At 62.7% G+C, this 24942-nt stretch overlaps 1 protein-coding gene across 4 annotated transcripts; it reads left to right on the top strand.

Annotated features, from left to right (window-relative positions):
- Window positions 1-1879: 1879 nt before the first annotated feature.
- Window positions 1880-24745, top strand: PHRF1 (PHD and ring finger domains 1). Of its 4 annotated transcripts, none has more exons than XM_061407529.1 (18): window positions 1880-1970; window positions 5572-5687; window positions 5990-6088; window positions 9064-9278; window positions 10153-10236; window positions 11635-11753; window positions 14260-14357; window positions 14627-14802; window positions 15211-15337; window positions 18167-18294; window positions 18734-18915; window positions 19266-19382; window positions 19844-19998; window positions 20571-23057; window positions 23246-23403; window positions 23587-23856; window positions 23938-24066; window positions 24415-24745. In XM_061407529.1, exons 2-18 carry the CDS (start codon window positions 5594-5596, stop codon window positions 24556-24558), a joined length of 4782 nt encoding a protein of 1593 aa, XP_061263513.1. In that variant the 5' UTR covers window positions 1880-1970; window positions 5572-5593; the 3' UTR covers window positions 24559-24745. The 4 variants fall into 4 exon arrangements, with proteins under 4 accessions (XP_061263513.1, XP_061263511.1, XP_061263512.1 ...); XM_061407527.1 differs by having other exon boundaries at window positions 23183-23403; XM_061407528.1 differs by having other exon boundaries at window positions 19263-19382.
- The last annotated feature ends 197 nt before the right edge of the window (window positions 24746-24942 follow it).

Genomic DNA, 24942 nt, shown 5'->3' with positions numbered 1-24942 from the left:
CATGGAACAACAGACTGGTTCCAAATAGGAAAAGGAGTACGTTAAGGCTGTATATTGTCACCCTGCTTATTTAACTTATATGCAGAGTACATCATGAGAAACGCTGGACTGAAAGAAACACAAGCTGGAATCAAGATTGCTGGGAAAAATATCAATAACCTCAGAGATGCAGACGAAACCACCCTTATGGCAGAAAGTGAAGAGGAACTCAAAAGCCTCTTGATGAAAGTGAAAGTGGAGAGTGAAAAAGTTGGCTTAAAGCTCAACATTCAGAAAACGAAGATCATGGCATCTGGTCCCACCACTTCATGGGAAATAGATGGGGAAACAGTGGAAACAGTGTCAGACTTTATTTTTCTGGGCTCCAAAATCACTGCAGATGGTGACTGCAGCCACGAAATTAAAAGACGCTTACTCCTTGGAAGGAAAGTTATGACCAACCTAGATAGCATATTCAAAAGCAGAGACATTACTTTGCCAACAAAGATTCGTCTAGTCAAGGCTATGGTTTTTCCCAGTGGTCATGTATGGATGTGATAGCTGGACTGTGAAGAAGGCTGAGCACCGAAGAATTGATGCTTTTGAACTGTGGTGTTGGAGAAGACTCTTGAGAGCCCCTTGGACTGCAAGGAGATCCAACCAGTCCCTTCTGAAGGAGATCAGCCCTGGGATTTCTTTGGAAGGAATGATGCTAAAGCTGAAACTCCAGTACTTTGGCCACCTCATGCGAAGAGTTGACTCATTGGAAAAGACTCTGATGCTGGGAGGGATTGGGGGCAGGAGGAGAACGGAAAGACAGAGGATGAGATGGCTGGATGGCATCACTGACTCGATGGACGTGAGTCTGAGTGAACTCCGGGAGTTGGTGATGGACAGGGAGGCCTGGCGTGCTGCGATTCATGGGGTCGCAAAGAGTCGGACACGACTGAGCGACTGATCTGAAGGTTGCAGGGTTACTAAAGTGGCCTTCTTACTGGTCCGCGGCCCGCCCCGGCCGGTCCACTCAATTCACCCGCCGCCGCCGCCCGGTGCTCTTAGAAGCCAGCGTTTGTCCCCCACCTAGCCGATGGGGCTCCCCGCTTCTGGGGTCCTGGCAGCTTCTCGCGCTCTCCCCCCCGCTGCCCCTTCCGCCAGCACCTCTCGGCCAGGTCCCTCCTCACCCACTAACTACCACCGGCGAGTCCTCCTGGCTCCCGAGTCCGGGACTCGGCTCTTCTATCAGAGCACGAATCCGTTTCTCACACACCGAGCGGCGCAGCATCCACATGGTTCACTGTTTACTGTGTGCGGCCCCGGCGGGACTCTGGGCTGGGGGCTCGTTCTTGTCCAGCACCTGGCGGAGCCCGCGCACAGGGTCCGCCAGTGTTCGGTGGCGTGAACGGACGGCGCAAAGCTGTTGGGCCGGGGACGCCGCCAGGCTGATCCGGGAGAGCTCTCCTCGGCTCGCGCTCTCCGGGTCTGAGAAATGGGGATCGGGTCCGGTGAATGCGTGGGGGCGGAGCCACCGCGCGGGGCGGGGCCCGGGCTGGGGGCGGGGCCCTAGGTGTGCCGGGCGTCCACTCCCATTCGCCCTGGGCGGTGAGCTAGGATTGGACTGTACCACCTTCCAGACGGGGGCGTACCTCTCGGAACAGCCCACAGGCGGGGGCGTAGACTCTTCAAGATCTTCCAATAAACTGGTCCTTCTGGACAACAACAACGTATTCAATGGTGTTCCCAAGGCTTCGAGATGCCTGAGCTCAAGTAGCGGCGCTCTCCCCACCTCAGACGTTTCCTTCCCTCCCTCGTCCCTATGGTACCCACCAACAGGCGGGGCGGGAAAGCCCCGGAAGCCGGCACCATGTACTTCCGGGTCAAGGAGCGCGCGGCGGAGGCGACGGCGGCGGTGGCGGTCGGGCCTAGTTGTATCTCTTGCTGTGGCGGCGCCTGCGGCAGCGGCGGGGAACGGCCGGCGGGGCGCACGGTTCCGGGTACGTGCGGGCCGCGGCGTCCCGGGTTTCAGTAGCGCCCCGGCCGGAGGGCCGCTCCGGGCGCCGCACGCTTTGTCTGAGGCCTGCCCGGCGGTCCGAGGCCTGCGCTGCTCAGGCCCCGGGCTGACGGGCGGCGGCGGCCTCCTGCGGGTGCTGGAGGCCTCGCGCAGAGGCCGGGCGGCCCGCCTGCAGGCGGGTTCCCGGGAGGCGAGGAGCCCTCCGCCTCGTCCTGTGGCCCCCGCCCCCTGTGCTGTCGCTCTCCCCGCTCCGAGAGCGGAGTGTGACCCTTTGCTAACTCGTCTCCACGCCTCGTCTTTGCTTTTATTGGCTTCGCCTGTGTGTCGACAGGCCCGTGTGGTTGTTGGGATGGTCTCCCGGTCCTTAACTCACGTAGTCTTCATAGCAGTCTCTCGGGAGTAGGTATTGGCCTTTTTGTTTTTACAGATAAGTAGATTGGAGTCTGGAGATGTTAAGTAACTTGCCAACGTCACACAGCTGCTGAATGCCGAGCCAGGGCCGGTTGTTAACCTAAGCCCTGAATCTGATTCCTGGCCCATGTTTTGTTTTTTTTTTCTTTTTTCTTTGTAACAAGGATTGTGTTACATCGTTGTCAACTTTGTGGAGTTTATATACTCTTCTTGTTTCTGTAACAACAGAATAGTAGTCACCTGGTGAGCCACGGTTTGGCCTTTGGTCACTTGGACAGAACCTAAGGCTGAAGTGAGGTTTGACTTGGGCTTTAGCATGCCTGCCCTCTCCCTGAACCATTGGTGTTTTTCCTTAGGGAAAGAATGTTGAGTCAGAATGACAATAGCTGGTTCTTCTTTTGCACCAGGCTGGTAGTAGGGCCCTGACAGAGCCAGCCTGGCTTTGGTTCTCCCAGCAGCCCCCTGTAATGCACTCTTGATCTCTCTCAACCCTGCTAAGACCTTACTGGACTCTAGTTTGTTGTTGTTTTTGGTGGTGGGGAGGTTGGGCTCTCGCTTTTTGACTTGTATTGCAGCTTACAGTTTCAAGGTCTTGTAGCTACTCTGGCAGACGACAAATGAAAAATGAGATTTGAGCCCGTTGGACCTAACACCCTTGCTCAGGGCCTGGGGACGGGCACCCAGGTTCTGGTCGTGGCACAGCTGCCAGTGACCACACCGGAAGGCCTTTTGGTTCCTTAGTTGGGATAAAAGGTGCTTTCAGTCCCTGGATTTGAAAATAGAGGGAAATACTACTTTGGTTTAAATTTCCCCCCGGCTCCCTCAAGTTTGGAGACTGAGCAGAAAAGCCATAGAGCACTGCCTGCACTGTCGGAGGCGGCCAGCAGCCGGGAGGGGCTGTGCGCCTCCTGCAGAAAGGGCTTCCCGGGCATTGGTCTGGAACGTGCAAGCGGAGGTGGGGATAGTGGATCTGGGCAGGCACATCTGAGCTGGGGCTGCCACTGGGGCCAGTAGGTCCTGAGCCAGGGTCACATTCCCGCAGTGTTTTGAGTGCAGCGTTCCTCACGGAGAAACGGGGTGCCAGGGGTCCCTAATGTTGGTGTCTTATTTAGTGTTTGCACAGCTGCTTGGTCTGGGAAGTACCAGAGACTCCGGGCTCTTCTCCCTGGGTGCTGCCAGAAGGTGCTGTGTGTGACCATGCCCGGAAGGGAGAGGGGTATTGGGTGGCCTTTGGAAAGTCTCCTCCCCGGCTGTGATGGCGAAGCACAGGGCTTGAGGGACTGAACCCCACACGTGCAGGGACACAGGGAGTCAGCCTCGCTCCAGAGCTGGTGTCCCTGGCAAGTCCCCGTGGGCCAGACCCCGTCGTGGCCACACTGACCTCTTCTGACAGCTCTCTGAGGCAGGCCTCAGTCTCAGTTACTGAGGGAGAAGCCAGGGGTTAACTTGTACTCTTGACCTTGTGCAAGTGAACTGCCCCTGAGGGTGCTCTGTGGTCTCCTTGGAGGGTTACATTTTCTGAAGTTTGCCCTGGTACTTTCCTGGGTGTGAACGCTGACCCCCCCACCCCCACCCCGCCATAGGCTGAGCGTCCCCGGCGCAGGACCCCTGCCGCACGAGTCGGGCAGGGTAGGTACGGTAGGTAGGTGTCGTAGGATGGCGCTGTGGAATCTGGTCACAGGTGCAGCCTGAGGCTTACAGGTCGTCCACCTGCAGCGGCCCTGCCGCCGCCATGCGCACAGGAGGGTGCCGTGCCCCTGGGTGGGCAGTGGCACCGTCTCGTCCGACGGCATCTCCAGCAGTGCTTGTGGTCGGGGCTTGGGTGGAAGACAGCGAAGGACCCTGCCGTGCTGCTGACTCACCAAGCAGGGGCGTGCAGACCCGTAGTTGAGCAGGACTGACTGATTTTCTCAACCCTAGGGAGCTAGGTAGAAAAAAGGTGGTGACTTTGGGGTCATGATCTCAGATGACTGTTTCCAGGCAGACGCATCGTGTGGCAGGTGGCCATTTAGTGAAATTAACATGCCTTCACTGTTTTAGAAGCCGTCGTTCCAGAGCCTGGGGCTTTGTCTGGGATGTGAGACCCCCTGGCTGTGACCCTGGCCTCAGCCCCATCAGGGACCGCCCTTCGGGAGCATCTGTGCAGTGGTGGGGGCAATAGCGCCTGCCCAGGTGCTAGCTGATGCGTGTGGAGCACGCGGCGTGTGACCCATGGGAGAGAAGCCTGCATGTGGGATCCTGGAGTGAGAGGCTTTCCTGCCTTCTTGGCTTGCTGCTGTCCGCCTCACCTCCTGCCCCGGTTCTTGCTTTGCTTCCGTTCCTCTGGTCTTGCTCTTTAGATGTGCAGACTGGACTCACAAACGCACTGTGCCACGGCGGGGGGTCTCCTCTCAGGCTCACCGGGGAAGTGAGGAGCCCTGATGAGAAAGGAACCCTTGTTTCGAGACCAAAGTCAGAGGCCCTGGGGCAGGAAGGTGCTTGTGTCCCTTTACGTCTGTGAGGTCACCGGTCTCGGTCTTCGCCGTTACACTGGCAGAAGCAGGCAGGCTCGGCACCCCCAGGTGGTGACCAGGAGCCCAGGAGCAGGTGGACATGGCAGCCTGGCCCCTGCTCCCCACGGCCCCATGCTGCTCCTGGGTAGGCAGGTGACTTGGCCGTGTTCCTGGAGGGGCTGAGGCCAGGTCAGAGGAGCCCCAGCTGGTGCCTGTGGCCTCTTGTGGGGGGCAGGTGTGCAGAGCTGGGCTGGCCAGCCGTGGCTGAGGGGGATGTGCCATGGGAGTGTGGGCAGAGGGCCAGCTTGCCACCTGGACCTTCTGGCACCCACCCCCCGCTGAAAGCCCCACTTTGACTCAGCCTGTGATACGCCGTTTCCCTCAAGCCTGGCCTTGGGTACCCGCGGAGTGTTGAGGTGTGGAAGGTGGCTGAACAAGAACACGGCTGGTCTGAGGCTACATTAGGCTTGTTGTAAGTTGGCATCTGGCTGTGAACGTGGCTCTGTGGACAAGAGCCAGTCTTCTGTGTGTGCCTGCACAGTTCCGGGCCAGTTCTGTCTCCTGTGCTAGGGCGGGACGCATGTCGGCAGGAGTGTGACGTATAGCGGTTGTCACTGTCTCGGGGGAGCTTAACGCAAAGCCTAGAACAGAGGGGACTTACTCGACCTTCGCTTCTCTCAGAGCTGAACGCCCATGTCCAGCGATGGATGACGACAGCCTGGACGAGCTTGTGGACCGAAGCCCGGGGCCCGATGGCCACCCCAGACTCCGTCCTGCCGCCCTGGCCAGCGATGCTGGTGAGCCGCCCCCCGCCCCTCCGCCCCGAGCGGGGAGTGAGCCTTTACGCGTTGCCCTTCATGTGCACAAGCAGCACGTCGTCTGCTTTTTATTGTTGACGTGGTCAATACAAACGTGCTCTTAAGTCCAGAGCCTCCACCCGCACACCTCACCCTCGCCGCCTGGCCCGGGGGCCAGGTGCTGCCAGGAGCCCTGTTGGCAGGTGTGCTCTGAGCGCCCCGTGCACCTTCTCCCCAGCCCTGCTCTCTGCTGCCTTGGCTGTGACACTGCCCTCGGGCCTGTGTCTTCCCTGTCGCTCTAGAAGGAAGCAGTGATGCCCACAGCGACGCCTCTGAGGACGACTCTGGCAGCGAGCACAGCGATGAGGAGGATGCGGACGGGGACCTGGAGGACGGATCTGGTGAGAACACGGACATCCTCGGGGCCCCAGGTCCCCTCGCGCTGTGACGGGAGTTGCTGTTCAGAAAACAGCCTTGGTGAGCTTGCCGCCTTCCGCATACCCGGCAGTGGAGGCTGTGAGCTGTCAGGGTGATGTTGCCTAATACGGTGGCCTCCTCTGGAAGTCCTCTGCAGTGGGTTTTGTCTTCAGTTGGGCAGCTGGCTCGCGTTGATGTGGTTGGGCTGACGACACAGTGGAAAGGTCTCTTGTCTGATGGCAGCAGGAGGGTAAAGGGCCTGAGAACAGGGAGCAGCGTGAAGGGCGTTTGCAGGGAGCATGCAGCTGGACGGACCTGTGGGCAGGGTGGACCCGGAGCCCGTTAGAGAGCAAGAGTAGCCTGAGCCCTGGTTCCCAAACTCCCGAGAGAGCCGGCAGAGGCGTGGAGCAACTGCTACAAGACTCTCAGTCTGCACCTCAGAACTTAGGTGCGGGAGCTTTGCTGTGTGCATGTCCTGCCCCGAGTGCCGCGCACCTGCCGCGCTGCCTTCCCTGGCCTTCCCGGCCGCCCTGGCTGGCGCGTGGCCTGTGGGCTCCCCAGACTGTCCCACCCATCCCCTCCCCGTGTGGCACTGGGCTTCAGGAGCTTGGCTCATTGCTGCTTCCCTTCCAACACCGCTGTTGGGACCTGCGTGGATGTCGAGGCATCCACCTGGTCTATCACGGTCCTTGGAGCTCCGTGGATATGAGCGTTAGAATGTTCCAGAGAGGTAACCCACATGTTTGGGGCAGTGCCTATGAAGGAGTAGCGTGAGTTTGCTTGCGTTGGTGACACATTATCCCAGAGTTAGACTGTAACTTCTTTGCAGGCGCAGGCGGCTCTGGGCTGAGTCTGCAGGTCACAATGGGGCTGTTCCACTCGTTTCTGCAGATAGACTTGGGGCTTGGCGGCAGAGGACGTGAGGTCCTTGTAGGTTCAGCCCTGGAGCAGAGGCCACAGGGCCTGTGGATGCCAGTGGACAGGGGCTGGGTGCAGGGGGCTGGAAGACAGGCAGGAGCTCACCATCCAGGGGCAGAGACAGCGCGCAAAGAAGCGGTTAGCTCAGGGGGATAGATGCCAAGGGTGTTGTTTAGGGGACATCAGGAGAAGGGGGTGGGCTTGGGTTCTTTGGTCTTGGGTTGGTGAGAAGCTTCCAGAAGGACAGGTCTCAGGTGTGATCTGGAGGGCAGGAGAGCTAGCTGGGCGGTGGTGTATGTGGGGCGGGCAGAGTGCTGGTGGGCAGCTGGCACAGAGCCGAGTCCTGCAGGTAATGAGGAGGTGCTGGTGGAGGGCAGGCACCTGGAGGCCACAGCTGTAGCTGAGGGGCACCGACCCGCCACTGTACACCCCGTGTTCTTCAGCGCCAGTCTGTGAAACAGGCGGGGAAGGAGGGGATCTCCGGCTGGTGAAAACCTAGACGGCTCGGGGGGCCTGCCTTCCGAGAAGCGACCTGCATCCTCACAGCCTCGTGTCGGCCGAGCCCCTCGCCTGCAGCTCTTTCTGCCCATCTTGTTGCTTTTTCGCCATGACGTTGATTCCCGAAAGTCACTTGCTTGTGTCGCTGTTTGCTCAGGTTCCAGCTGTAGAAACACCTGTTCAAGTCTTGATGAGAGAGGAGAACTGAGGACTCTGATCTGTGCCTCACCAGCCATCCAGGTGGTGCGCACACACCCTCCTGCTCTGCTCCGCGAGCCCCTCCCCGAGCGGCCCCTCCCCACAGCTTGCTCTCGGCTCTTCCCTGTGTGGTCCTGCCCTGCTCACGGGGCCCTTGCCCTCACCTTGCCTGGGTTCGCAGGCGTGCCAGCAGCTGCCACTCTGGGCTGGTACCCGTGTCTGCACCTCCTCCTCCTGGGCCCTTTTCTGTCTGGGACCTGGTCGTGCAGCTCCCGGGATGAGGTGGGCGGGCGGCTGGCTCGGCCTCGGCGCCTCACTGCTGGTGGCTGCTGCCCCTCAGGGACTCGGGGTGGCCTCCAGGGGCCGGCTCTCTGCCTGCCCCTCAGCTCCTGGTCTTCTGGGATTCTGGAGGAAGAGCCAGAGTACCCGGTTCCCATGCTCCACCTGCTGCTGTGCCCTTGGCCTCAGCCAGGCGTGTATCTGAGCCAAAGCACTCTCCAGAATTCTGTGGAGCCCAGCTTAGTTCTCTTGTTTTGTAACAGATTGTCACACACACAGCAGCTGAGAAGAGCACACTTGATGTCTCAGTGTCGTCTGTAGTCCAGATACCAGCAGCCAGTCCTCTGCGCAGGTCTTGCCCAGTTGACATCAAGGGGTCGCAGAGGCACCGCTCCTATGTAGGCTCAGGGTCCTCCCCCAAGGTCTGGGTTGTTGCCGGGTTTCAGGCCCCGCAGTGTGGGGCTCTCATCCTGTCTTTGCCCTGGTGGGACCCCCTCTCCTCCTCGCTTAGGTTCTGGAGGCCACCCCTCGGTGGACAGGGTGCGTCAGCCTCTTGTTCTCTTGGGTTGTACAACCGGCAGAGGAAGCTGCTCTCCAGAGCTCGTGTGGTTATGTCGTGTGACAGCAGGGTCTCGGGCATGCGAGGACCCTGCCCACCGCGCCTCTCGTCCGCGTCTTGCTGTGACTTGGATCTTTATTCACTGGAGTTCAGTGGGGAGAGAAAACTGAAGCACATACTGACTTTCGTGCGAGCTGAATGGCCTCAGAAACTTTTAGAGGTTGATTAGGGCTGTGGTGTGCAGCTTGCCTGGTTAGGCATTTGTGGTCTCTGATCTGGAGGAAAGGAAAAGGAAAGGCCTTCCCCGAAGGTGGCAGCTCCCTGACGGCTTTGAGAAGGTGCTGCTGGAGTGAGGTGTCCTCCAGAGGCCGCTGCACTACGCCCAGAGGCGTGCTGGCCCCTGGGGGCCGCCTGCCTCCTGCGGGGGTTCCGATTTGGCTCCAAGTGCAGCTGGGGCCTTGTGCCTCCTGCACGCCAGTTCACAGACTTGTAACCTTGCCTCTTAAGGTTCCGAGGACTCTGAGGACGATGGTGACGACCTGGACGCGTTGGCAGCGGCGGCGGATTCTCAGGGAGCTCTGGAAGGCAGCGGTGCGTTCAATTCCGATGACGACTCCGAGAGCTGCCCGATCTGTCTCAATGCTTTCAGGGAGCAGGCTGTGGGAACGCCCGAGAACTGCGCCCACTACTTCTGCCTCGATTGCATTGTGGAGTGGTCCAAGGTGCGTGGCGTTTCTTCAGGCTGGGCTCCGTGTGGGTGACCAGCCCCTGGCCGGCCTCTCGTGGGTCTGGGTCTCTGCTTGATGGCAGGTCTGGTCTCTGCTTTGTCCACGCTCTGGGCCCTTGGGTGGCTGGTGACGCTCACTCTGGGGAGCACAAAACGAGGAGAGGGGTTTATGGGCCAGAAATCCCGGGTGGCCCAGGGCTGCCGGCCAGCTGAGCTGGCTGGTAGGCGTGTGCTGAGGGGTCAGCTCACAGACACGGAGCCTGACCCGTGAGCGCAGCAGTGGTGCACACGGGGGCGTGGGTGCTGCAGGGTGAGCTCTGGAAGCACTGCCCGCCCCTCTTCTGAACTTTGTGAAAAAAACTCAAAGAAGCGTGAGCCCAAGGACAAGTGACCGCAGCTCCGGCCCGTGCCGTGCTTCAGGACGCCAGCCTCGCCTGCTGCTCCCCCTTCCCTCCGTCATGGCTGTGGGCCCTGGAGCGCGGGCAGGACTGGCCGCGCTGCACCCGCCCTTCCGCAGTGAGGGTGGCGGTGGCGGCAGCGACTCGAGTGCCGAGCCAGCTTGTCCGTGCCCGGCTGCCCACCTGGCCCCCAGTGCGCCTGCCGCCCCGCGCCCTCCTGTTTCCTGGGCACTGATGGTTCGTGTGTCGGCTCCCCAGGAGAGCTGCCCCGCGCCACGGGAGCGTGGCTTCTCTCTTCTGCACGGCTGTGCTCTCGGCCCTCGCACGGGGCCTGGTGCACACGGGCACTGAGTCAGCGACTGGGTTTTTTTGTGAAAGGAGCTCTCAACTTCTAAGAGAAATCCTTTTGAGGTGGTGTTAACAGTGACAGTGACTCTTCAAGATTATAATACAGTTTTTATTTTTTTACAGAATGCCAATTCCTGTCCAGTTGATCGAACTATATTTAAGTGTATTTGTATTCGAGCTCAATTTGGTGGTAAAATCTTGAAGAAGGTAAGTGTAGGTGCCCCCTTATGTGTATTACATTGGTCCCTGTCTCATGGGAAACCTTCCTTCAAAAGGTGATTTGCTCTCCTGAAGTATTGGTTGCGTGCGCTTTAGAAATCTGCTGAAATGCCATTTGCAGCCGTAGGCTTAAAGCCTGCGCTGGCGGTGGTGCTATGTGCCTGGCTGGTATGGGCTTTGCGTCAGGGCCATCCCTGACTCCCTCCCCTCCACTCCACGCGCCTCTTCTGCTTCTCCGAGCTGCTTCGTTCCTGAGCCACAGCAGCCACGTGGGGGAGGCTGGGGTGGACCCGAGACTTGGGAGGCGGCCAGCTTTCGGGACCAGACTTCTGAAGGCACAGGGCAGGGCCAGGAGAGCTGAGGGCGGGCATCTTCCTCACTGCTGGGGCCTCTGCAGGCCTCCTTTTGTTGAGCAGCAGCGTTAGTCTCAGAGAAGGCGTTCCCTGGTGGCCTGGTGGTTGAGACTCCCTGCCTGCACGGTCTGGCCCTGGTTCCGCCCTGGTCAGGGAGGTCCTCACAAGCCTCGGGGTGCTGCCGGGGAGGATGGCGCATACAGACTGGCTGCACATCTTCTCAGTGGGCTGGTTGTAGCCAGAGATCTGTTTTTTCACTGTGGAGCCAGAGGCACCGGGGACTCCGCTTTGGGGACACAGACTTCTCTGAGTCTGTGTGGGCGACCCCATCCTGGCAGGGACGCCCTCCTGTGCCCGCCCGCACTCTGCTGTTCTGCCCAGAGGCCGCAGGAGCGCGGGCAGTTTCCTTGCAGGCTGGCTCTGCTTGAGTAGCTGTGAGTTAGGGTGGGCCCTGAGCTGTCCTCTGTGGGGAGGCAGAGGTGGTGCAAGTCCCCTCACACCAATAGGTCCAGATCCGGCAGAGAGCCCGGAGGCACGGGGAGGCCCTGAGTGCCTGCCTGGTGTGGCAGCGAAGCTGGGGAGCACGGCGGGGAGGGAGGAGCAGACACTGCTCCTCGGGTGGGACTCGGGGCAGGAGACCAAGGCGGCCCGCCCCCCACAGATGGTGCCTGCTGGCGGCACCATGGGGAGCAGAAGTGACCGTCGAGGGACAGCGCCCGCTTGAGGCCAGGTCCTTGTGTGCCCGCCGCCTCCCCGCTCTGCAGCGCCACCCGTGGGCTCGGCTGGCTCTTTGTTCCTCTGCCCTGGGGTCCTTCTGCAGCGCACACCTCGTTCTCTGTTGAGTCACTTCTTTCTTGGGGCTCGCTGTCCTGAAATGGCTAGGGAATGTTAAAACCACGTATGTGTTACTTCAGAGCCCCCGGGCCCACGGAAGCCGTGTGCGCAAATCTGCTTTGGATCGATTTAGAACGATACAAACAGCTCTGGGGCTTGAATCCTGCTTGCTGTGTGCTCAGCGCACTCTTGTCCCCAGATTCCAGTAGAGAGTGCCCAGCTTGGGGAGAACGAGAATGAAGACCCAACCTTCTGTGAGGTGTGTGGCCGGAGCGACCGGGAGGACCGGCTGCTGCTCTGTGACGGCTGCGACGCTGGGTGAGCCCCTCCCCGTCCTGTCGGGCCTGGCTCCAAGTTGGGACCCCCAATGTGCTAAAGGGGAGCCTGTGGGCCGCTGCTCCGCACGCCAGCCCCACAGGCCTGCCCGGCTGTGCTCGGCGCCATGAGCCCCCACAGGTCATCTGAACCCCAGCGTCTGCTGCTGCACCTGCCGGCCTGGCCTGAGCTCACGTGCTCCATCCCCTCTACCCTCCCTGCGGCTGTTTCTCTCGTTGCTGTTTACACCCTCCCCATTCCCAGCCATCTCCTAAGACTGCTCGCAGAGGTGCACCTTACAGCTCAGGACGGAGGGCAGACGCGGGAAACGGGGGTGTGGGCTGGCCGGGCCAGGGTGGACAGGCTGTGGGAGCCTCCCCGGCAGGGCAGGTGGGCAGGGTGGGCTTCCAGCAGGGCTGCCAGCCGTCCTGTATCCGCAGTAGCCTGTGGTGTCATCCGTCCACGCGGTGGGGGCTCCTGCTTCCCATCAGGTACGCTCCTCACCCTGGAGCAGCGTGGGCCCTGGAGGACCGGCGCCCATGGGGCAGTGCAGACTGCCTGGGCCACCCGCCAGGGCCCCTTCCTGCCGTCTCCCTGTCCCCTGGTAGCAGGGCCCTCTCTCAGGGCCTAGCCGCACCTCCACCTGCCTCTCAGTTCCCCTCAGGGCTCACACCGCTGAGAACACGGACCTCCCTCCTTCCTCATGGCTGTCAGCCGCATCCGTGTCCTGTGACAGCCCCAGAGGTCTGACCGCACTGTGCCTGCTCCACGGCAGTCCCGGAGCTTGGCTGTGTCTGGGGGAGTCACGTTTAGCCTGTTGTCGCTCTGGATCTGGAGGGCAGAAGCGGGGCCCTGGTGTCCCGCCCACGGACCTCGCCGTCACGTACTGTGGCTGTGGGACGCAGGGCAGGCCGCGTCCTCGCCTCCAGTGTGGGAGGCTGTGCAGGAAGGGCTGGGACTGCGGGACGCTGCTGGGAGGCTACACGCAGGGGAAGGAGAGGCTGGTCCTGGCGTGGCCGCGGTTACCAGCCTTGCCTCTGGCTTCCCTGAGCCTGAAACCAGCCTGTGCGTTTTCTGGTGGTCTCCCAGATGCTGGGGCACTGGGGAGCCCCGAGTGGGGTGTTCATTTGCCAAGCTTCGATTTTCCCTTAAGCTGTTACCTCTGGGGGAGTAGGGACTGCACCGTGGGGCTTGTGGAACCTTAGTTACCCAACCAGGGGTTGAACGCGGGCCCTGGCAGTGAAATGGTCACTGAACCACCAGGGATTTCCTCTGTTTGTGTTTGACTTAACGGTACTCGTGAGTGGGGACCTCTCCGTGTCAGGGCTGTGCTGTTGCCGTGGGCGGGGGTCATTCCTGTAGATGTGTGAGTGCTGCAGGCCTCCTTGAGGACCGGCCACGGGGGTCTCCCGGGCTTGAGCCTGCAGCTGTCTTCTCCGTGGAGGGATTTGTGGGTGCAGGCTGGGCAGGAGGGGCCCACATCACCCCCGCCAGCCTCTGCTCTGAGATCCTGGGGTGTGGTGGCGAGAACACGGTTGAACCACTCTCAGTTCTGGAGATGCCACTCAGTGTTGGGTGGTATTCTTGAGACTGACTGCGTCAGGGGGATTTCTCAGGCTGAAATATGGTTTGGGTTCTGGGTGCTCCCCGGTGCTTGGGGTCGGCCTGTGGCATCTGTCCACTGGGTGCTCGGGTGAGGTCCAGCCTGGGGATCGGGGCAGGATCTGCCTCCCTGCGACCTCACACAGGGCAGGGCTGGGAGCGGCAGGAGGCTTTGCAGCCGAGTCCAGCCCGGGCTCGGGTGTGCAGCCTGGGGTTGGCACTGTCTGGAGTCTCCAGGGTGCTGGCACTGGTGGCTCCTCCTCAACTGCTCCCCTGAGGACAAGTTAGGAAGCACTGTGGGGCAGGTGTCGCCGGGCAGAACTGGTGCTGATGTAGCTCCTCCTCAGGGCTGGGGGGCGCGGGGCCACCTCCGTGGTGGTGGGCAGGAAAGGACCTCCTAATGACATGTCCTTGGAGACCACCTCCCAGGAATGGTGGGCACCACCCGTACAGCTGCCAGCTTCCAGCTGCCAGTCTCTCGGCTCCAGATAGTATGTGCCCCTCGGAGAGTTGAGCGGCTATTGGGGCCCTTCCATAGGGCCGAGATGCCCCGAGGCCTATGGAGGAGGTCTGGCAGCCCGAAGTGCCTGGGGGAAGGGAGCGGACAGGGGTCCCCGGCTCAGGCACAGTCGCCTGCCCCGCGTCCTCGGGAGGGGCCTCCGCGGCAGCCCAGGCGGGGCCGGTGCTGCTGTCAGTGAGGGTGGGCGCTGCATCTCTGTTCTCAGACGCCCGTCCCGGGGCCTGGAGTGCGCCCTGGTGACCTCACTTAACTTCACCATCCCTGCAGGTCCATCTCCAGACGCAGTTGCATTGCAGGGTTAGGGCTCCAGCGTGGATGGGGGGTACAAGAGCACAGCACCACGTGGGGGGCACTGTCGTGAGGCTGAGACACCCTCTTGTCCCCCAGGTACCACATGGAGTGCTTGGACCCCCCTCTCCAGGAGGTTCCAGTGGATGAGTGGTTCTGTCCGGAATGTGCTGCCCCCGGGGCTGCTTCTGTCGCTGGTAACGTGCTGCCTGTTCTCAGGCAGCCCAGACCCTTTCTGTGGGGGCGGGCACCTCGGCCCAGGGAGATGGCATCGGGCTGTCTGGCAGGGCTGGCTTTCAGTTGGACTCCGGTGCGAGGGTGGGAGGGCACGTTGGGTATGCGGTTGGTCAGTGGGGGGTTCTGAGGGCCCAGGCACCAGGCAGGTGCCCCCGCCTTCCATTCCTGAGTCTCCCTGCCAGGGCCAGGGCGTGGCGAAGCACGTCAGCCATAGGTGTTTTCTTCCAAGATGCGGGTCCTGTGAGCGAGGAAGAGGTCTCCCTGCTCTTGGCTGACGTGGTGCCCACCACCAGCCGGCTTCGGCCCCGCACGGGGAGGACACGGGCCATCGCCAGGACGAGGCAGAGCGAGAGGGTGCGAGCGACAGTGAACCGGAACCGGATCTCCACGGCCAGGAGGTTCCAGGTGGGTCCCTGTGGCCCTCCACGATGACTGCGTGCTGGGAGCGACGCTGAGGGGCCCGAGGCGGCAGCAGCAGCGGAGAGGTGGCCCTGGGGGTGCTGGGCAGTGCTGTCACTCACGGGCCGTGGTGCCAACCCGGAGGGCTGAGGACTTCGTGGTGGGCTTGGGCCCAGGACCCCACCGTCGAGGCCTGCAGTCCGCTCTCCTCAAGGCCCAGGAGTGCTCCTCCTGCCTTCGTGCCCGACCTGCCCCTCGGGAGGCCTTCCCAGACCCTGCTCCCCATGGGCACTCGGGAGCCCCCGCAGCCTGCCTGCTGTCTGTTGCTGCAGCTTGTGGGGCTCGGGGTCCCCGGGCTCCCTTGAGAGGCCTGAGGCGACTCCGCCCCTGACCATGCCATCCTGTGCTGCGCAGCGTGTCCCCAGGTACCTCATGTCTTCTCTGCTGGATGAGACCATTGAAGCCGTGGCTGCCGGGCTCAGCACGGCTGTGTACCAGCGCCCCGGGCCGCGTGCCCCAGCCCGCCGCAGGAGGAAAGGAGGTAGGCGTTCCTGGCTCCCGCTGCCCGCGGTCCTTGCCGTGGCGTGGCCTGGCCTCCATGTGCATCCGAGGCCCTGCAGGCCTGGGGTTTGGGTCTGGTTAGTCCCTCTGACGGAGAAGGCAGTGGCACCCCACTCCAGTACTCTTGCCTGGAAAATCCCATTGACCGGGGAGCCTGGTAGGCTGCAGTCCATGGGGTCGCAAAGAGTCGGACCCGACTGAGCGACTTCACTTTCCCTTTTCACTTACATGCATTGGAGAAGGAAATGGCAACCCACTCCAGTGTTCTTGCCTGGAGAATCCCAGGGACGGGGGAGCCTGGTGGGCTGCCGTCTATGGGGTCACACAGAGTCGGACACGACTGAAGCGACTTAGCCGCAGCAGCAGCAGCAGTCCCTCTGAAGAACGCCCTGTTGGGCGGCTGTTGGTGTGGCAGCACCCCAAACGTGCATCAGAGTGACACAGCCTCCCCAAGTGGGTCGGGAAGAGCCCGCAGGGGCCTTGTGGAGATTCGTGCTGTTTTCTTTGGCTCGGGCAGCCCGCCGGTGCAGCCCTGTGCCTGGCTTTCCTGGGTGGGGGCCGTTGAAGTAATTCAGCATCTGTGCAGCTGCCATGCTGCTCACGTTTTCTGGGCCTTTTCTGTGTTAGTCTTGGTGACTTTGTCCCAGGAAGTTCAGTTCATTTCTTCCAGGGAGAAGCTTTCACCAAAGGTCAGCATCCTTGGCGATTCCTGCTCCGTGCTCTGTCTTTGCTGGTCAGAATTCTGCTCCGTAGAGGAGCTGGCCCTCTTGCTTAACTACTTGTGTGAATCAGAAGACACAGACTCCTGTTTCATTGAGTGGGTTACAATCTGAAAAACCAGTGTTATTGAGACATATTTGCTGTGACAAGGGCATCCACTCTGGGCACGTGGCTCCCAGTGAGGCCGGCGAGCCTTCCAGCCGGACCCTGCCCCCGGCAGCCCCTGCGGGCGCCTGCCATCCTGCCGTTGGTGCTGTCTCTGCGTCCGTGGTTCTGCTCGGGAGGGGCTCGCATGTGTGCCCTGGTTTGTCACCGTGTGGCGGGGCTGTGGGTTCACTTGTGTTCTCTGGTGCGGGGCGTGCCGTGGCTCGTCCCTCTGCCTGTGCCGGGCATCTGGCTTGTTCCTCGGTGAAGCTGCTGTGCAGACCCTTGCCCATGGGTGCCCGTGGGTGGGTGTGCCTGCTGCTCTGGCTCAGTAGACAGGAGGAGACCGGTTGGGGCGGGAGGGGCCATGTCAGAGGCGCCCACCCCGCTCGCAGCGGCAGTGTTCTTGCCCAGCTCCTCCCGTCTTCCTGCGCTCCCGGGCCTCCCCAGAGGACAGGCTGGGTGTGGAGACGAGACCTGAGGGCGACCGGTGGGTCGGTCACGGCTCTCTGCACCCAGAGGTCACACTGATCCCTGAGCTGCAGGCTCAGGTGAGAGGTTCCGCTTCTCCTCTCTTTCTCCTGACTCTGCCCCCTCACATCCAGGACCTCACATCTCAATCCCAGCAGCTCACCTTTCGTCCGCAGCACCTGGAGAGGCGGGCTCGCCTCTGCTGTGTCCCTCCCTGTCTTCAGCTGTCACGTCTTTGCAGGTGTGGTCACAGCTGTGGGGGCTGAGGGGCACGGGCACAGGCCCCGTCACCTCCTCCCCGGGGCCTGGCCGCTTCCGGCCAGTGTGTCCGTGCCCCCCGCCTCCTGTGTTACTTTGAAGCACGTCCTCATCTTACGTGTGCGTGTCTCGCGGCACATTTCTGCAAGAGAGGGAGTGTTTTCTCTGACTTAATCCTGAGACCGTTGTTACACCTGAGGAGATGAGTAATTCCACAGCCTCACGATGCAGCCTGTCGGCATCGGAAGTTCTAATTGTGTCATAGACATGATGGAATTTTAAAGCAGTTTACGTGGAGCTGGAGCAAAGCTCTGTGCTGCGCTAGGGCTGCCTGTCGTGCGCCTCTGTCCTCTTGACGGGGTGGAGCAAGCAGGTCTCTTGGTGGCAGATCTCACCTCCTGGGTGGCTGGAGGCCTGAGGCTGGTTCAGCTGTGGGTGGAGTTCCGTCAGGCTCAAGTCTGCGAGTCACTGAGGAGATGGCGCAGTGGCTCCTCCCTCCCGGCCGCGTCACGGAGCGTGGCTTCCGCAGCCGGTGCAGGCTCACTGACGCCCGGCCTGCTCCTGTGCTGACTAGTTCTTGTCCCTGAGCTGCTGCGGCAGCGTCCTCCCGTGGAGATCGCGCAGGGCTCTCAGCTTTGTCATGGGCTCAGGGACCCAGACTCGGTGTACACGCTTCCACCGCACAGTCACAAGGGTGGATCCCTGTCTTCCTTGGAACCCACTTCTGGGCTGAGGTTCCTGAGTGCTCCGGGGCTGCAGGAGCAGTGCGGCCTCGGGGCCCCCTGTGGCCGCCGGGGATCCTGCCGTTGCCCAGAGCACCCAGGTGGCTACTGGCTGTGCAGGGTCGTCCTCGGGATATGTTTGCTGGAAACATACCGTGAAGTCCTCTGTTCCCCAGCCTCTGGGAGCAGTCCTCAGGGTGAGACTGCTGAGCGGCTCGCGTCCTCTGGTCTAATGTTGTTCCGTAGTGGTGTAAACCGTCTCCTTGCTGGTTCTAGTGATCAGGTCTGGAGATCAGCATAGGCTCAGACTTGGCCTCGTCCTCGCTGTGTGCTGCCCCCCGGCCCCCCGTGGGGAAGCGTGTAGATACCCCGTAATAAGAAGTAAGGGAGCAGTGCCCCCAGGCGGGGTGGACAGTTGTTGGTCGGCCGAGCCTTGGGGGGACAGCAGGGTGGGGCAGACAGCGAAGCGAGTGCTGTCAACGTGCTCTTGGCAGGAAGACGGAAGAAAACGTCAGGAAGAAAGAAAGCCCCGTCCAGATTGTCTGCAAAGAGCAGGAGCTCAGGGGCAAGGTTGAAGAAACGCCCAGGTCGTGTGAAGAAGAGGAAAGCACAGAAGATAAAGGTAGTCCGGGACGGGGGTCTCCCTGGGGGGTTCTCCGGCCTGTGTGCGGTGGGGGGCAGCGGGAAGCACGGAAGTAGCTGTCTCTGTAATTACTTGGAGACTCACCAATAAAGACGCACATTTCTGCAGCGTGGACTGCAGACGGGCCTGAAGCGAGGTGTGTTCAGAGTACCGCAGAGTGGCTTTTGGAACCGCAGGGCCCCACGGGGACAGGCCCCCACCTGTTGGGCTCTTGTGCCCAGGGTAGCAGGCACCTGGTATGAGGCGGGTGGAATGAGGCCTGGGCGGGGTCCTTGTGTGATGAGTACGTGCGCCCCTCAGGCTCTGGGGCGGCCAGCCCTCTGCCCCGTGTTTGGTGCCGTGGGTTCCTAGTTGAACTGGCATTTCCGGAGGCCATGGATCTCAGCCCTTTCGTTTCTCCCTCTGACCCTGGGTTCAGAATGAAGCCACGGCTCGTTCGCGCATCGCACGGACGCTGGGCCTCTGCAGGCCGGCCTGTGGAGCCTGCACCCCCTCCGTGTACAAGCCTGCAGACCCGTCTCTGGGGCTGATGCGAGCCGACATCGGGGCAGCCTCCCTCTCCCTGTTTGGAGACCCCTATGAATTGGACCCCTTTGACAGGTGGGTGCAGAGGGGCTGGGCTCTCTCCCTCAGGCTAGTGGACACGCCACTTCCGCTGGGGCCTGGCTCACTCTCGGGGTTTGTGTTTGTGAAGTTCCTTGCTCTGAGCAGCTCTCAGACCCCATTAGGTGGTGAATGAAAAGAGCTCCGTGCTCCCCTGGCGTGTCTGCCCCCATCCCTCCCGACTCGGAGGCCGGGGCGGCTGCTGACACGAGGTCCCTGCATAGGCCCCGGCTCGGCGTTGAGTCACGGGGCCTGCCGAGGGCCGCTCGCTGTGGAGGGTGGGAGGGAGTTCCCGGGCCTGGACACGCAGGCCCACCTGCCCTTTGGCCTGTGTTCCTCCCCAGCAGTGAAGAGGCGTCTGCAAGTCCTGCTTCCCCTCTGAGCGCCAAGAGAAGGGTTCTTTCCCGATCTGCCCTGCGCTCCCACCAGCCTGTAGCCAGACCCATCTCCATGGGGCTCTCCAGGTGTGTCCTGGGGGGTAGGATGGGATGGGGTGCAGGTGGGCCCCAGGCCCGCAAGAACAGTGGACCCCACGGCGGGTGGGCGCTCTGCCACATGGCACCCTGAGGCCTCTTGTGACCTCTCCCCGGCTCGTGGGTGAGGAAGAGCTGCAGCTAGTCCCAGGCCAGGGGCACGGGGCGCAGGGACAAGGAGGGGGCGTAGGGCAGGGCGGGGCTGGGCAAGGAGCCAGCCTTCTTTCCCGGCTGACAGTCCATCGGCCCAGCCAGGCAGCATTGCTCCTGTGCTCCGCCTGTCTGTGTAGCTGGGGCCAAGGGCCTCGCATGCGTCTACCCCCTCGCCCTGCCGTCCGTTGGTGGGAGCTGCTGGGGGGTGGGTCTTGTTCCTTCTCTCGGGGTCCCTGCCTGCACGTGGGGCACCAGGGCTGGAGGGGTGAGACAGCAGGGCGTGCCCGGTCTGCTTGCAGGAGAGGTGCTCCTGCCGTGGCCCCCCAGCCGGAAGTGGACACAGAGCCCAGCCCTGACCTGCTGGGGAGCATCCTGTCTGGCCAGAGCCTTCTGATGATGAACGGTGCCGACATCATCATCCACCGCGACGGCTCCCTCAGCGCCAAGAGGGCAGGTGAGCAGCTGTGCCCGCGGCCTCCTGCCGCCCTCCGCATGCCCCGGGTTAGGGCCACACGTCCTGGAGGCAGTCTGTGTGTGGCCGACCCAGCGGCCCTAGGGTTTACTCTCAAGCAGTGGGTAAGGGTGCTAAAGGCTAAAGATGTCTTTCCGTCGCTTGCTGATAGTGCAGTTGGTGGTGGGGTTTCCAGGCGGCCCACAGGCCCTCCTTGCTGCGGCACAGCTGCTTGTCTGCTCTCACAGCCCCAGGGACCCGCGCAGGGCCTTCTCCACAGGTCGGGGCCCCGGCAGGTCTCAGGGCTGGGGTGGATCTGGCCATAGCGGGCAGGCCAGGCCTCACAGCTGCAGTCAGTGGTAACCTGGGGTGCTGCTCCCTTTTCAAGGGTCTGTCAGAGCCCAGGCCCTTTCTGACCCACAAATAGCATAAAGAGTGCAGGGAACAGAGTGGGCGTGGACCGCAGCACACAGAGCCTGGGCCCCGCCCCCCACCGCACTGAGAGGGCGTCCCGGGGGAGCTGGAGCCCCTTGCGGGGCCAGCGGGACCGACGGCTCGGCCTTTCTGTCTTTCAGTGCCAGTCTCTTTTCAGCAGAACTCAGCTGGTCCATCCAGAGAGCCAGAAGGCGCCGGGGGGCGTCAGTCAGGAAGCGGGCCACAGAGCTCGGGGCCCAGCTGCCCGGGCAGGGCCGCCCCCGCCCCCACCCGTGTCCCTGCACTCACATCGGGGTCAGCGGCAAAGCCGGACTCCTCGGTGACCCCTCGGTTGGGCCAGTCTCAGACCTCGTCCAGCGAGAGCAGACCTGGTATACAGCAGAGTGAGGGTGGCCAGTGTAACGGTGACAGCAAGCACTCTCTGCCTCTTGGGCCCGCGGCGCTGAAGGCCTCACACAGCAGTTCTGACTCGCCCTCCAAGAGTACAGTGCCGGGCCAGGCCCCGAGACCAGCTCCCAGGCGGACAGACATCTCCGAGCTCCCCAGGATACCAAAGATCAGGAGAGACAGCAGCCGGGGGGACGAGGGCCCTGCCAGTAGGCAGGGCGTCGAGCTCCCCAGCTCCTGCATCAGCCGGCTGACAGGCAGGGAGGGCCCTGGACAGCCTGGCTGCGGGGCCCGGGTGGAGGGTGAGCCCAGCAACCGGGGCGCACAGGAGCCCAGCACGCACTCCGGGGGGGGCCCCCAGCCCCCCGGCCCGCTGGGGCCAGCCCGGGGGAAGGCTGTTGGCTCCACCTTTGAGAGTTTCAGGATCAACATTCCTGGGAACACAGCCCATTCTGGCAGACTGCTCAGCCCTGGCTTCTGTAACACGTTCCGGCCGGTGGACAGCAAGGTGCAGAGGAGAGCGAGCCCCTCGCCCCTCTTCTCTGTCAGGAAGACGAAGCAGCTCAAGAGCGAGATCTATGACCCCTTCAACCCCACGGGCTCCGACTCCAGCTCCGCCAACAGCAGCCCCGAGCGTCTGGGCCTCCTGCCCTCGGAGATCACGCGCACCATCTCTGTGGACAGCCCCAAGGCCCTGGTGCTGCCCCCCGTGCGCTGCGTCACCTCCTACACGGTGCAGACCGGGGCGGGCAGAGAGCTGGAGCCCCCCCAGGGGCCCTCCAGTCTGCCTGAGCTCCAGGATGAGGAGCCCTGCGCACAGGCTCAGCGGCCGTCCCCCCCGGAGCCCTGGGGCGATGAGGAGCTGCCTCCCCACAGCTCCTTCTTCGGCTCCGAGGGCCGGACAGTGACCTGCGTGACTGTGGTGGAGCCCGACACGCCGCCCAGCCCAGACGCCCCGCCTGCCACCACCCACAGGGTCGTGGAGCTGCGCTCCCTCTCCCGCTCCCGCTCCCGCTCCAGTTCCCGCAGCCGGAAGAAAGGCCCGCAGCCTAGGGTGGCCACCAGGGAGCACCGTGCCGGCCGCTCAGGCTCCCGCTCGTCCCGCTCAGGAGACCGGAGTTCCAGGTCTGCCTCGCCGCCGGCGGGCGAGGACCAGCCCAAGAGACACCGGCCCAAGGCCCGGGGCCGCAGGTCCTCCAGCGAGCGCTCCAGCAGTCGCGAGCGTGCCAAGCGGAAGAAGGCGAAGGACAAGAGCAGGGAGCGCGGCAGAGGCTCCTGGGGTCGCGGCCGTCGGAGGTCCCGCTCCCGCTCTGGGAGCCCTGGGAGCTCATCCCACGAGCACCGCGAGGGCCGTAGGAAGAAGAGGCGACGGTCAGGGTCCAGGTCTCGGGGGAGGGAGTGCTCGCCCCCTAGGCACCCCAGGGAGAGGAGGGGGCGGCCCCGAGACAGGCGCGGCTCCCGCGAGAGGCGGCGGCGAAGGTCCAGGTCCCCCAGCTCGGAACACCGGCCCCGGGCGCACCGGCGGCCTCGGTCCCGGGAGAAGCGCTCGCGGCCCCGCCCCCACTCCCCTGAGCGGAAGTTGGCCCCGAAAGAGGCTTCTGCAGCACCCACTCCCCAGGGGGAGCCCAGGCCAGACAGGGAACCCCCAGCCAGGTCCCCGGCTAGACCCCCATCCTCAGCGGGAGCAGACGGCTTGCCAGAAGGGCCCGAAGTCGACAAGACTGCCCCAGTCCCGGAGGTGCTGGCCGCGTGTCCAGCGGAGGACGTGGACTATGGCGACTCTGTGGAGGCGGGGCACCTCTTTGAGGACTTTTCCAGTGACACCATCTTCATGCAGCTTGATGATATGAGTTCCCCGCCCTCCCCGGAGAGCACGGACTCCTCCCCAGAGCGTGACCTCCTGCCCAAGACCACCATGCCCCCAGCTGGCCCCCAGCACGACACCAGCCTGGCCATGGCCATCATCCGGAGGGAGGTGTCTCGGATCCATGGTGAAGACGTGGCACAGCCCTCGCCTGGGACCGAGGGCCCCCAGGAGAAGCACTTGCTCCAGCAGGACACAGACGAGGCCGCCACAGTGCCCTGTGCCCTGGGAGCCCAGGCCCCGGGCGGGACGCCTGTGGGGAAGGAGGAAGGCCCCTCTCAGAACCCCCTGCTGCGGGCTAAGGCGCTGGTGAAGAGGGTCACCTGGAACCTCCAGGAGGCAGAGTGCGGGGCCCCGGCCAATGACAGAGGCCTGTGTGAGTAGGCACTTTGAGGGGGCGGGGAGTGATCCTTGGGTAACTCCCAGGCTGCCTTGGTCGTTGGGGGTGGGATGGCGGCGCCTGCCCTGGACGCTTCAGGACGCTTTTCTGGAATTTTCTAGCCAGGAGGCAGTCTTGTGGCCTAGAGGGCCCCAGAACACCCACTCCCATATGTTGGCCCCCAGGGACACCACTTCACAGGCCACAAAAGCCCCGGGAAGGAGTCTGGGAATCGGACGACGTGGGCCCCATGGCTGGGTTCCAGCAGGCACCCTTCTCTGAGCCGCCGGCCCCTGCTTATGCGCTTCCAGAGCCTGGCTTCCCCTACACTGACCCCTCTCAGGTGGGCCCCTGGGCTGGAGGGATGTGGCCTTGCACCCAGGCTATGTGGGCTGGGCTGGGCTGGGTTGGGGCTGAGAGCCGCACGCACCAGCCCTTGCTGCCTGGGCTCTTAGGGTTCAGAAGTGGGGTTGGGGGCACGGGGTAGTGAGTGTGCAGAGGCTGAGCAGGCTGTGTTCTCGCCCAGGTACAGAGCCCCAGCCTGCCCCCCGGCCCAGCCCTGCCATCGGGCATCCCGCCTTATGCACCTATCAGCCAGCCCGCGGTCCAGTTCCTCCTCCAGGGGAGCCTGCCCCTCCCGGGCTGCGGGGCGGCCCAGAGCATGGCCCCAGTGTCCACCACCCCGACTGCAGCCTCAGAGCCAGCTGGCCACGCTGCCGCCACCACTGCTGCCAACAACTCTGAGGAGAGGACGGCTCCCCCCAGGCCGACCCCAGAGAAGGCCAAGAATGAGGAGGTGAGACCCCTGCTCCTCCTCCAGGGGCAGGCGCGGGCCGGTAGCCCGGTGCCGAGCCCTCACCGGTGTCCTTGCCCCCAGTACATGAAGAAGCTGCACGTGCAGGAGCGGGCCGTGGAGGAGGTGAAGCTGGCCATCAAGCCCTTCTACCAGAAGAGGGAGGTGACCAAGGAGGAGTATAAGGACATCCTGCGCAAGGCGGTGCAGAAGGTGGGCGGGGCCTGTGCGCGCGGGGCTGCGTGGCCACACCCCACACCCCCTCGCTGTAGCCGGCCACTTAGGTGTTTGGGGTGTAAAGGCTGCTGTTTGTGAGCGGTTGTTAAAGAGGTTGAGCAACACTACGTTTAACCCCACTCACGGCTAGGAAAATGAGACCCCTAGAGGCGGACATGTCAGATGGCTTGAGGAGGGCTGTCAGCCACCCTGTGGTGGGCAGAGCAGGTAGACGCACGTCAGCCTGCCCGCTGCCCCTCACAGGGTCCCCAGGGCCTGGTCCCCATGATCCATGACCATGTGGGGAGCAGAGGGATGTCTGGGTCACTGTTCCCCCTCCCCCAGATTTGCCACAGCAAGAGCGGGGAGATCAACCCCGTGAAGGTGGGCAACCTGGTGAAGGCCTACGTGGACAAGTACCGGCACATGCGCAGACACCGGCGGGCCGAGGCCGGCGAGGAGCCGCCCGCCCAGAGCGCCGAGGGCTGAGGAGCGGCGGGAGCAGAACACCGGACACACCCCGCCCTCCCGTTTTCAGGGTTCCTGTGATCACACGTGGTCTGTGCACCTGCTTTGCTCATAGTTTGAAACTGGACTTTTTTATATGTATATTATAGATACACACTGTTCCCACTGTGTTCTAATTTATCAAAAATGGATTCTCTTTAGAAATGTCTGATTGGCTCAGTACTTGAAAGGTGGTGAGAAAGCGTGGGCCCGGGTGGGCACTTCACCCCTAGTGAGCCTTCTGCTCCCTTGTGTTTCACAGACAGATAGTTGCTCAGGTGTATACTTGGCTCCCCACCTCCCAGGTGGCACCCTGTTGGCAGTTCCCACTGGCCAGAAACAGGCCTTGGGCAAAGCAGACGGAGT

Source organism: Bos javanicus, chromosome 29 (genome assembly GCF_032452875.1).
Source record: "Bos javanicus breed banteng chromosome 29, ARS-OSU_banteng_1.0, whole genome shotgun sequence".
NCBI lineage: Eukaryota > Metazoa > Chordata > Mammalia > Artiodactyla > Bovidae > Bos > Bos javanicus.
Note: the sequence above shows the minus strand (reverse complement) of the source record. Positions and strands in the feature narration are given on the sequence as shown.